The sequence below is a fragment of the Clytia hemisphaerica genome, unplaced genomic scaffold, assembly GCF_902728285.1.
Source record: "Clytia hemisphaerica strain Z4C2 unplaced genomic scaffold, Clytia hemisphaerica genome assembly, whole genome shotgun sequence".
Classification (NCBI taxonomy): domain Eukaryota; kingdom Metazoa; phylum Cnidaria; class Hydrozoa; order Leptothecata; family Clytiidae; genus Clytia; species Clytia hemisphaerica.
Window position 1 is genome coordinate 1,157,877 of NW_027104166.1, and position 13,462 is coordinate 1,171,338.

The 13,462-nt window shown below is 33.6% G+C and overlaps 1 protein-coding gene and 1 long non-coding RNA gene across 2 annotated transcripts; one reads left to right on the forward strand and one right to left on the reverse strand.

Annotated features, from left to right (window-relative positions):
* Positions 1-1,670: 1,670 nt before the first annotated feature.
* LOC136814187 (uncharacterized) lies at positions 1,671-2,448 on the forward strand. The gene is made up of 2 exons (XR_010847607.1): positions 1,671-2,005; positions 2,120-2,448. It is a non-coding gene; the product is annotated as an uncharacterized lncRNA (long non-coding RNA).
* Positions 2,449-8,494: 6,046 nt separating this feature from the next.
* On the reverse strand, positions 8,495-10,308 carry LOC136814248 (uncharacterized; the record flags this gene model as incomplete). Its single annotated transcript, XM_067070765.1, is given in 4 exon segments — positions 8,495-8,550; positions 9,394-9,464; positions 9,921-10,067; positions 10,210-10,308. Coding segments are annotated over 4 exon segments (334 nt in total), but the record flags the coding sequence as incomplete, so codon positions are not given.
* Positions 10,309-13,462: the final 3,154 nt, after the last annotated feature.

Consider the following 13,462-nt stretch of genomic DNA (forward strand, 5'->3'; position numbering starts at 1 on the left):
ATGCACCAGATGTCTTGGCAGGTTGTCTTAAATTTTTACGTCTAATGTTCCTTTTTACATTTAACACTGATTCTTTTTCTTCTTAACATTTTCGCACTTTTCAAAGCTTTTAATGTACATCGATGATAACAGAATCGTAACTTTTAAAAGGTGGTGTTAACGGTTTTTTTCATGTATCTCGATAGATTGGCTTTGGTGGTAGATGGACAAGGGTGCTGCATTAACATACAGGAGAAGAAACTGAGCAAGTTAACAGCTACTTGTCAAGACTCACCAACACAACAAAATACATGCTTCCTCAAAGTAAATTTCATAGACTAAAATTGGTACATTGATTGGTATAACAAATTATATAACAGTTTCTAAAATGAATAAAGCATTTGAAATCTCTTTACCATAGACCGCGAGGATACTATCACTGAATTTGCCATGGAGTGGAATCAAAGAAAGGTGAAAAGATTATCCAAAAGTTTGATGAAAAAGTATACAAAGGTAATTAGTTTGAAGGATTAATTCTCTGTGGAAGGCTTCTCATTTCTTCTTTTTTCTTTTGCCACTTTTCGTATAAAAATTTTACAGGTAGAAAAAGAGCTGAAAACCTTAAAAGCAAGAACAAGACGATCCAACATTAATAGACGAATTGAAATGCGAATTGCTCATTTATTCACAACAAGTAAAGCTAATCGGTTTAATTTTTATTGTTGAGAATCAACGTTTACAATTTGAGAAACCTTTTCATACTTTTTATAAGACTTTGTTCTCGTATGAATGTATCATTATGTACTGAAGTCTCAAGATTATGCTAAATATTTCATCGCTTTCTATCGTAGATAAAATTAAAGAGGCAAAGAAAATTGATTGACGACATTGCGAACGAAGATTCGAGATTGGAAGGAGAAAGATGTCAATGGGTAAATTAGCAGGTAAAAAAGTACAAAATTGCATGATTTTTTTTAAATGATCTGTTTATTTTCACTCATAAATTCAATCTTAAGTGGACGTATGCAATGACATTTTAATTTTTCACTGAAGATATTAGAAAACCATCATGTTCAGGAAAAAGAAAATAATTTATATTTAAAAAATTTTAAAAAGATAACTATTATTGATTATAGATTCAAGCAAGCAAAGAACTAAACTTCGGAGAAAGAATGCCAAAGACAAAGAAAAGATTACTGGGTTGGGAGAACGAGCCAAGGTTTTTTTAATGGAGACGATTCTAGCTGGAACAAGTATATTGAAGAGAGAGAACGCGAAATTAGTATGTTTTTAACAAGCATGACTCATCTGTCAATCAGATCTGAATTCGATGATTTCTTCCATTTTCCGAGGGGTTTTCGGAAAGCAAATAAAATTTTTCGGAGATTTAATAAAGAATGACAAAAATGAAATAAAATATACAGTAAGCATAATATAACTTAAATTTTTAGGCTCGGGAAAGAGAAGAAGCAAAAGGTTGAAGATGCAATGATTCTCACAAGATACTTGGGGGAAAAGAAGCTTCTTGTGAAGAGATGAAAAACATGCTGTGTCATTATCGGAAAAGCTAACTTCATTAAAAAAATGGTATGATATTGTGGTCGTATTTATTAAAAATTCTTCAAGATATTAAGGGAAATATGTGTTGAATATTTTCATCAAAGAAGATATCAAACAAACTTTGGCGCGTATTAGTTTTGGGCGGACGAGGTTATTAATTATATTTATGCACTACCTGACTAGTCGTAAGATTTGATTCCCTTTCCATGATAAAGAAATGCATTTAATGCACCCTCGAGGTATTATTTTGACGCCCTTGATAATAGCTTCATTAGAACATTCCTGTTATTATCGTCATTTAAATTGATAAAATAACAAGTACAAAAGCATTTTATTAATGTCTTCTTTTCGTGGATCTCTGTGAAAAAAATTAGCAAAAATACTATAATAAAATATTTTTAACCACCATTCTACCATAGGGGAACTGTTTGACAAATTAAACGCAGAAAATGGATTCCAGCGTTCGGTAAATACCTTATTTACATATTATTTGAATGTTAGATAATTTCCCATGAATTTAGAATATAATTCTTACAATAATTTATCTCATTATTTTTCACTGTCTCATTATGTTTTTCAGAGTGTTACAGAAAAAGGAATGGAGAGTTTGAGACAGAAAACAATCTCGTTCTGCACACAACAATTATTTGACGCAGTTGATTTATTTTATAACATTCTCACCGGTCAATCAGTGAATCTAGAAGAAGAAGAAGAAGAAGTAGAAGAAGGGACAGTAGAAGAACAAAAAGAAGAAGAAGAAGAAGAAGAAGAAGATATTATCTCAGACACTGAGTCTGAAGACAATCCAGCCGAAGATAAAGACTGAGTCGGCAGACAGACAGACTCTTATTTTGTATTTTGTATATATTACTTATAGTTTGTTATTATAAATTGCTTGAAATTCTAATTTAGTATTCTTTCATTTGCAAAATTTGACATTTTTCAAATGGAAGGATTTTAAAAAATAGTTTCAAATGAGTAGCATTTTACGACAAGTTTTTTAATTTAACAATCGTACACTCAAGATGATTTTTGTAAAAAGATTGACTTTTGTTTTTTCCTACATTTTGAAATAAAAATGATTAGATAAAATTTCTCTTTTCTTTACTGGCCAATACCGGGTCCAATTTCCAATAAAAGGAGAGGTTCTTTCTCGGTAGACAACTATAATCATCAATAAGTCAACCTAAGAATAGCTGCGGAATAGATTTTGAGTATTTAACCGCAGACTATGGGTTCATCTATATGGTTTATCATAAAGAAATTCAAGTTGACCGTTCAACCTATCAAACGTTGTTTGGTTAAATATTCCTGCTTGTAAATTAAGTTTTGTTCGTTATTAGTTGATACATTAATATTCAGGGCTTACTTCATACTGTTTGTATACATAAAGGATATCTTTAAAGTTCTATTTCAATGATCTTAAGTTATCAAAAAAAGCAACAAAAAATTTTTTTCCGGCCGCATGAGAGTTTTATTTTTTCACCCGCATTCCGGAAACACTACATTTTTTTTTCACTTTATGTCATAAAACTTTAATTGTTAATCAAATTGCTGGTCAAAATTTGTCCCCAGAGAAGAATTTTCGATATGCGACTTCATTCACTCCAAATTGCTCAAATAGCTGTATGATGTATAGAATATAATTCGATAGTCCCCTATTTGGTCGAAATTTGTCCCCAGAGAAGAATTTTCGATATGCGACTTCATTTACTCCAAATTGCTCAAATAGCTGTATGATACATAGAATATAGTTCGATAGCCCCCTATTTTGTCAAAATTTGTCCCAGAGAAGATTTTCGATATGCGACTTCATTCACTCCAAATTGCTCAAATAGCTGTATCATGTATAGAATAATAGTTCGATAGTCCCCTATTTTGTCGAAATTTGTCCCCAGAGAAGAATTTCGATATGCGACTTCATTTACTACTCCAAATTGCTCAAATAGCTGTATCATGTATAGAATATAGTTCGATAGCCCCCTATTTGGTCAAAATTTGTCCCCAGAGAAGAATTTTCGATATGCGACTTCATTCACTCCAAATTGCTCAAATAGCTGTATCATGTATAGAATATAATTCGATAGTCCCCTATTTTGTCAAAATTTGTCCCCAGAGAAGAATTTTCGATATGCGACTTCATTCACTCCAATTGCTCAAATAGCTGTATCATGTATAGAATATAATTCGATAGTCCCCTATTTTGTCAAAATTTGTCCCCCAGAGAGAATTTTCGATATGCGACTTCATTCACTCCAAATTGCTCAAATAGCTGTATCATGTATAGAATATATTCGATAGTCCCCTATTTTGTCAAAATTTGTCCCCAGAGAAGAATTTTCGATATGCGACTTCATTCACTCCAAATTGCTCAAATAGCTGTATGATACATAGAATATAGTTCGATAGCCCCCTATTTGGTCGAAATTTGTCCCCAGAGAAGAATTTTCGATATGCGACTTCATTCACTCCAAATTGCTCAAATAGCTGTATGATACATAGAATATAGTTCGATAGTCCCCTATTTGGTCGAAATTTGTCCCCAGAGAAGAATTTTCGATATGCGACTTCATTTACTCCAAATTGCTCAAATAGCTGTATCATGTATAGAATATAATTCGATAGCCCCCTATTTTGTCAAAATTTGTTCCCAGAGAAGAATTTTCGATATGCGACTTCATTCACTCCAAATTGCTCAAATACAAATAGCTGTATGATACATAGAATATAGTTCGATAGTCCCCTATTTGGTCGAAATTTGTCCCCAGAGAAGAATTTTCGATATGCGACTTCATTTACTCCAAATTGCTCAAATAGCTGTATGATACATAGAATATAGTTCGATAGCCCCCATATTGGTCGAAATTTGTTCCCAGAGAAGAATTTTCGATATGCGACTTCATTCACTCCAAATTGCTCAAATAGCTGTATCATGTATAGAATATAATTCGATAGTCCCCTATTTTGTCAAAATTTGTCCCCAGAGAAGAATTTTCGATATGCGACTTCATTCACTCCAAATTGCTCAAATAGCTGTATCATGTATAGAATATAATTCGATAGTCCCCTATTTTGTCAAAATTTGTCCCCAGAGAAGAATTTTCGATATGCGACTTCATTCACTCCAAATTGCTCAAATAGCTGTATCATGTATAGAATATAAATCGATAGTCCCCTATTTTGTCAAAATTTGTCCCCAGAGAAGAATTTTCGATATGCGACTTCATTCACTCCAAATTGCTCAAATAGCTGTATCATGTATAGAATATAATTCGATAGTCCCCTATTTTGTCAAAATTTGTCCCCAGAGAAGAATTTTCGATATGCGACTTCATTCACTCCAAATTGCTCAAATAGCTGTATGATACATAGAATATAGTTCGATAGCCCCCTATTTGGTCGAAATTTGTCCCCAGAGAAGAATTTTCGATATGCGACTTCATTTACTCCAAATTGCTCAAATAGCTGTATGATACATAGAATATAGTTCGATAGCCCCCATATTGGTCGAAATTTGTTCCCAGAGAAGAATTTTCGATATGCGACTTCATTCACTCCAAATTGCTCAAATAGCTGTATCATGTATAGAATATAATTCGATAGTCCCCTATTTGGTCGAAATTTGTCCCCAGAGAAGAATTTTCGATATGCGACTTCATTTACTCCAAATTGCTCAAATAGCTGTATGATACATAGAATATAGTTCGATAGCCCCCTATTTGGTCAAAATTTGTCCCCAGAGAAGAATTTTCGATATGCGACTTCATTCACTCCAAATTGCTCAAATAGCTGTATCATGTATAGAATATAGTTCGATAGCCCCCTATTTGGTCGAAATTTGTCCCCAGAGAAGAATTTTCGATATGCGACTTCATCTACTCCAAATTGCTCAAATAGCTGTATCATGTATAGAATATAATTCGATAGTCCCCTATTTTGTCAAAATTTGTCCCCAGAGAAGAATTTTCGATATGCGACTTCATTCACTCCAAATTGCTCAAATAGCTGTATCATGTATAGAATATAATTCGATAGTCCCCTATTTTGTCAAAATTTGTCCCCAGAGAAGAATTTTCGATATGCGACTTCATTCACTCCAAATTGCTCAAATACAAATAGCTGTATGATACATAGAATATAGTTCGATAGCCCCCTATTTGGTCGAAATTTGTCCCCAGAGAAGAATTTTCGATATGCGACTTCATTCACTCCAAATTGCTCAAATAGCTGTATGATACATAGAATATAGTTCGATAGTCCCCTATTTGGTCGAAATTTGTCCCCAGAGAAGAATTTTCGATATGCGACTTCATTTACTCCAAATTGCTCAAATAGCTGTATGATACATAGAATATAGTTCGATAGCCCCCATATTGGTCGAAATTTGTTCCCAGAGAAGAATTTTCGATATGCGACTTCATTCACTCCAAATTGCTCAAATAGCTGTATCATGTATAGAATATAATTCGATAGTCCCCTATTTTGTCAAAATTTGTCCCCAGAGAAGAATTTTCGATATGCGACTTCATTCACTCCAAATTGCTCAAATAGCTGTATCATGTATAGAATATAATTCGATAGTCCCCTATTTTGTCAAAATTTGTCCCCAGAGAAGAATTTTCGATATGCGACTTCATTCACTCCAAATTGCTCAAATAGCTGTATGATACATAGAATATAGTTCGATAGTCCCCTATTTGGTCGAAATTTGTCCCCAGAGAAGAATTTTCGATATGCGACTTCATTCACTCCAAATTGCTCAAATAGAAATAGCTCTATGATTTGTAGAATATAGTTCGGTCGAAATTTGTCGCCTCGTGTGACTTAGGGCAAGTCTCAAAAACCTAGCAGTTTACCCTGAGTTTTTGCGCCCAATAGCAGTCAGATTCAAAGATTCACTTAAGGGCTCTAAAGTATCTCTATACCTTAAAGTTTAGGAATCAGAGGTTCTGACTTAATTAATTATCACTCCAAAAATCTATACATAACTAAAGAAATTCGTGACCTCATAATTTGATCAAATTTGGAGACGTCATTAATCGTATAATCGCTATAATATTAAAAACACATTTGTAAACTTTCCCAAATTTTCGATTTTTTATCATTTTTTGATGACGTCATCAAAATTTCAAAAAAAATTTATTTGAAAAGTTCGGCATCATTAAGATGCATCTTTGGTCCAAATTTGACAAAGATTCGATATGTACTTATAGAGTTAGAGCTATTTTACGATTTATGACTTTCTTTAATGATAAATTTTTAGATTAATATCTAATTACGTCACAACCGGATCCTGAAACCTTAAGGTATAGGTCATCTAAAAATCCATAAGTGAATCCCTGAGAATGGGCGCTATTGATCGCAGATTGGGGATTTCCGATTTTCAAAAACCTAGACACGCAACGCGCGCTACCTCACCCGAGCTCTTCCTTTAATTATCCCGCTACAAGAAATAAGCTATGTTTACATATTTGTGCCTTGGTCCTATGAAGGGTTATGTTTATGTTTGGCGGTTAGTTTCGGAATTAAAAAAATGCAATTTGACCCCTGTCCCCACTCGGAGAGTAAAAGTGTAATTTATATGGTTATTTTTCGAAATTTCTTTTTTTCTTTTCTCGTATACACTTGATAAAAAAGATAGCAACTTTGTTCGCTTGATATAAATATATATATAAATTTATATAAATATAAAATAAAGTATCTAATATGTAATTTCTTTTTTATGGTTAAAAACGACTGCGTATGTACATTTAAAACTTGGCATGATAATGTCATAAAAATCAGAAGCTAAAAATTTGAAGAAAACAATAAAAATACCTTGCGAATCACAAAAGATGCAAAAATAAAATCTAGACTTGCTAAGTTTTAATTTCGAATATGATAGAATTCGTACTAACAATCGTATCGGGAAGAGGACTTTTTAGGATAAATTGCACGAGTAAAAGCAAAGCGTTTTCAAATAATATTACGCATTATTAATATGTCACTGTCTCTGTCGTCGTCTCTGTCGTCGTCTATGTCTCTGTCCCTGTCGTCGTCTCTGTCCCTGTCGTCGTCTCTGTCTCTGTCTCTGTCGTCGTCTCTGTCGTCGTCTATGTCTCTGTCCCTGTCGTCTCTGTCCCTGTCGTCGTCTATGTCTCTGTCCCTGTCGTCTCTGTCCCTGTCGTCGTCTCTGTCGTCGTCTCTGTCTCTGTTGTCTCTGTCTCTGTTACTGTCGTCGTCTCTGTCTCTGTCGATGTCGCTATAAGAACTATGATAAAACGGAAGGGAAAGGTCTAAACAAAAAATACTTTAATCTGATTAATTTTCACGAGTTGGAATTACGAGGGCGGATTTAATTTTGCGAGTGTGCAGTTTGAGAAATTCTGCACAGATTTAGTTTCGCGAATGCGTCGTTTGTAAATCGCCTAAGAACTATAGCTCCTCTATAATGTAGAAAGAAGTAATTACTTTTATATTCACTTATCATTCAGGTTGTATCATGGGTGCAATCGTATCATGATAGTCTTGCATAAACTCGATGCTCAATCCACACCCAGACTATCTTTAGATCTCAGATTGGGCTATTCGAATAAGTACAATCCCTACTTGAAGAATTAGTTAATGCGGCGTGTCAAAACGCACCAGTTGGTTCTTGCTGGTTCTGCGTTTTACAAACGGCGAATGACCTTTAAACCTCTTTTTTGTTAAAATACGATTCCACACATGACACGGTACAGATTTTCGTGAAAAGGGCTAAAAATCGCCAAAATTAATCAGACAAATTAAAAAGATCAAACGCCTGTCTTTCGTTTCCATCTTCTTTCTCTTCCTCCTCTTCTCTTTCGTTTTCTGACTCAATTTCGAATACCATCTCGATGGTCTCTGTTGCTGTCTCTGTCGCTGTCGTCGTCTCTGTCTCTGTCGCTGTCGTCGTCTCTGTCTCTGTCGCTGTCGTTGTCGCTGTCTCTGCCTGTGTCGATGTCGATGTCGCTGATCCGTTTTTTTCTTTTTCTTCTTCTTTTTCGGCAGCTAAAAGTTATTTAAGAATAGATTTTAAGGATGTGGAACCATTTGTTTTTATTTCGACTATTTATTTCGACTATTTATTTCGAAGAACCTTCGGCTATTTTTTTCCGAAAATAGAGCTACGGTAGAAAATCTCGCGCATCATAAAAAGGGACCAAACAATAAAATCAATTTATCGATATCTGACACACGAAGTATAAAAAAGATTCACGATCATAAAATTTTCTTCGCAAAACTCAAATTTACGAAATTTGGAAACGAACAAAGAAAACCCATTTTCTTTATACTACTATCCATCCGTAAAAACTGTATGTTTCCGATTCGCGGGTAATTATTGTTTTGAAAAAATTTCAGTGAAAATATTTTACTACTGCTCAATTGCCGTATAATATTAACATGAATTAAAAAGGAAAAGGAAAAAAATATGATTACAAATAAATTATATTGAGTTTTATAAATTGAGTTTTTGCGAAAGAAATCTTTGTGAATTTAAAAAAAGAACCAACTGTTTCAATCACAGGTTCTGCGATGAAAAAAAAGAATTGCCCGTTTGTGATTAAAATATTTTTTGCAAAAGTTTCTCGTTGCGAAAGTTTATTTCTCTCGAGGGTAGTATAAAAATACAATTAATTTTTAAAATTCTTATTAGAAAGTGGGGTTAAACATAGAACAGTATGAATTCCTCTGAGAACAAAATAAACCTTTAAACCTTATGCCAGTAAAATCCTGGACACCCGCCCAATATGAGATGTCTATTTCACATCAGTTTCCAATAATTTGAAACGGTTAATGAAAGTTTTGTCTACATGAAATTAAACATGCTGGTTGGGGTTAAAAGTGTTGTACCTTTTACGTTTTGTCTTGTGGTAAAAAAAGGTAACGGCATCGTAATCATCGTTTTTATGTAAATCATCCATCTGAAAGATGATAGTAAAAATAAAATTTTACATTCTGTATAATATTTACAACGATTAATTAATTAATTAACTAATAATAATTAATTAAGGAAAGTATCACAAGAGGAATATTGGTGTAAAAGGTAATACCTAAGTTTCAGACAGAGTTCTCCGAAAATTATTACCAATGTCTTTTTGCCTAAAACGTGTGCTCTTCTGAAGGGATGGTACTGTTTGTTGGATTTATTAAGCCCTTCTTGCCCAGTACTTTTATGTTTGTTAAAAAGTGACACTGACAATAAAAAATAGCTAATTACCTTTTTGTCAGTTACTGTGTATCAAGAAATTAATATACAATCTACCGTAGACTAAAACAATACGAACATGCAAGACAAATTCATTGACAAACCAGTTTACATGCATAGATAGAAGACAAACTTTGGGTAGGGAGATAAAAATGCTGTTTGGAAAACTTACGATCTTTTTTATGTCCCCCTTTCTTCTCGATGCATTTATCGTCCCATTTCGTTCTTTCACCTCACTTTTTTTTTTCTGCATAATGTGGCCACAGTGGGCACAACTTTTAGATGCCACCCCAATCCTCTTCGTGCATTCCGGACAAATCTGTAAGAGAAAAAATCATATACTGTATCTAAAGAAACCAACTTATACGTTTCAACTTCTTGTCTCCAACATTGAAAAAATGTTAAATAATAAGGTCGATTTAGTTTTGATAAAAATTGAACAATATATAATTTATTATTACCTTCATTGCAATGAAGCCTTTTTCAGTAATTTTAGGGGCAGTAATTATTTTATCAGCCATGTTTTTTTCTTTTACCTAAAAGAAGAAAACATATATACAATAAATTAGGGTTGCTTAATTCAACTATTACAACCAAATGTGTTATTTATATTATTTACAAACCATTCCCCAAATTTAGTAAAGAATATAACAAGAAAAATAATAACTTCAATTCAAGGATTTTTTAAATAATATTTTCATTTGGCTTCCTTTAATCTGAAACGTTTCTAAAGATTATCTCTGGAAGAAATTTGTATACCATGTCAATCATTATAAAATCATGCAACATTACAGTATGTCAATAAAAGCTCTTTTCATCCCACTTTTATCATGGCTCCGAATGGGGTTCTAGGTCCCCCCAACAAATTTAGGTCCCCCCAACAAATTTAGGTCCCCCCTCAGTTTTAGGTCCTCTCACTTTTCAGTAAGGTTCAGGCCCCAGTTGAAATCTAAAGGTTCAGGTCCCAGCAAAGAATATTCGGCACCAAATTATTTCGATTTCAATAAAACAAAAAAATATTTTTACAATTCCTTAATCATTGTAATTAGCCCCCAGAACTTCAGTGCAGCCCTTCAGGTCCTCCCACTTTTTTAGGCCCCTGAGTTTAAAAAATGAGACAGCTCCCACCCACTTTTAGGTCAATTTTAGGGGGGGCGGAGCCATGTTTAATATCAAGAACTCCAATATACTCATTTGCTAATATTTTCAGAGAATTCAAGTTTGCAATTAAAATATGAAAATTTTTCATTGATAAAATCTTTTGGTAAATTTGTTGGCTAATTTTGCCCTTGTAAGCCAAATTTAGGTGGCGTATTATATATTTTACAAATGCATTTTATTGTGTTTCCTGTAGTTGCAAAACGTATATTTATTCACATACACTCCCCTAAATAAGACTTCCATAAAGTCTAAAAAATAAAATATTTAATTAAAATCAAAATAGTAAATTTGAAAAGTCCCTCCATCAACCCTGCCTCGATAGACATCAAATGCTTTTTGAAAATTGAGAGGGGTGAAAACGAGGAGGGAAAGTTATAAAGAAATATGCAAGGGGGGGGGGCAAAGAAAAATCTGTGAAAGGATTTTAGAGAGGTAAAACTTATTTTGATTTGATTATATTGGATTTTATCAATATAATTCCAAAACTATTGAACAACCATAAAAAAGAAAACTTTGATAATTAGAATAACATTTCTCAAGGTGGACAATTTTTTTTAACTTTTCAATAACCTACTACAAGGACATCCATCCCCATCTTCTGATCTTCTTAACAAAATTCTGTACTTATGAAAAATGGTTGTTTTGCAATTTACATTAACAATCATTGAATTGTAATAGGTAAAGGTAAAAAGGTTTCATTAAAACTATTTTTTCAGTAAGAATCACAAATATGTTTTAGAAATTCATGGGTATTTCAAGGAATTTCCAGGACATTTTTTAACTTTTTTCCAGGAATTTAGACAGCGAACATAGTGGGCACCCCCCCCTGGATTCTTAGGGGGGGTTGAGGATTTTCAGATTTTTAAAAATAGGTGGGGGTTAGGTTGATGAGAAATTTCAGGTGGGGGTAACCCTATGTAGGTGGGGGTAACATTTTTCAGGTGGGGGTTGTCAATTTAACTTCGTTTGATTTTGTACTTTTTTGTCTTTTTCAACTTTCCACATACTATACTAGATAAAAATATAAACAAATGACTGTCATAAGTTCTGAAGGTTAAAAAGAGTTCATCCATTACCTATGACATATGTTTCCTAAAGGAAAAAAGGATATAAACTGAATTTTCAGGTGGGGGTTCGAAGATTTTACAAATTTAGGTGGGGGTTGCTGAAAAAGGTGGGGGTTGGGCTGATATGAGATTTCAGGTGGGATAACCCTATGTAGGTGGGGGTGACCTTTTTCAGGTGGGGGTTGGAGGGGGTGTTGCCCACTATGGCGAAATTGACTGTAATGGTTGATACTCAATATTTAATTGTTTAGAATTTTATTAGAATGTACAATATAAAAAAATTATCCAGTAGTTTTAAACATTCCAGGAGATTCCAGGACATTCTAGAAAAATACTTGAAATTCAATTGAATATCCAGAAAAATGAAATTCCAGGATATTCCAGGAGCATGGCCACCATGATATGCCATTTTGCCGAACTTTCAAGATCTTGTGAATATTGAATTTTTAAACCAAAAGTAAGAACTCAACGTTTTTCTGGTGATATTGTCAATAAAAACTTTTTGTTTTAAAAGAAAACAAGATTATTTGGTAGTTACAATAGGTTAAGTTAAGTTTGTGTCCTATTCCGGATCACCTCAGACGCCAGAAATTTCTTTTAATATTATTTTTTTTAAGTAATCTGATCTACATTTTTTATTACCGTAAGTTGGTCTGATACCGTGAGTGGTCCTAAATCCGACAGCCCTGCCTAATTCTGCCCCCCCCCAAATAACTGTTATGAAAAAAATTCTATGTTTACAAACATTCCCTCTCCAAGTTGAACGATAAACTATTGCAAGAACAAGACATCTTAAGATGACTTAAATGTCAAGATGTCAATTAATGTGATAAAAAAAGTGTGAGTTGTAAAAAAACTACCTTCCGTGAGAGGTCCTAAATCCGACACCACTGCCTAAATCCGATTGGGTCTTTCAAAGATACAAACTAAAGTAAAAACAAAACTTTCGCTGTGACTCAACAAAGATACCAAAGTGTCAACGAAACTGAGAGATTTGATACACTGAACCAATTGAACCAAATAACAATAATTGCTTCTTATAACAAAACATATCTTTTTATTGCAATATGCACAACGTCATAAATGACAACAGTAGGACCTCTCACGGTTTTATTCCGAATTCGTTGTTTGTGTTCAAAATGTTAACAAATGTTATTTGATTTAATGGGTTCAATGACAATGTACAGTATTAAATCTCTCAGTTTAGTTGACACTTTGGTATCTTCGTTGCGTTGCAGCAAAAGGTTTGTTTTCATTTTAGTTTGTATCTTTGAAAGACCCCATCGGAATTAGGCAGGGCTGTCGGATTTAGGACATCCCTCGTCCACGTCTTATTCTGACACCCTTCTTTAGAGAAAGGAATAATATGAAAGCTTGAATCACTGATCGAGAAAAGGTTGAAAAATGATTATTCCTGCTCTTCTGACCACTAAGCAAAGAAGAAAAACAGTTTCAACTTTTCTATAAAATTTAGCTGATAAAAAGG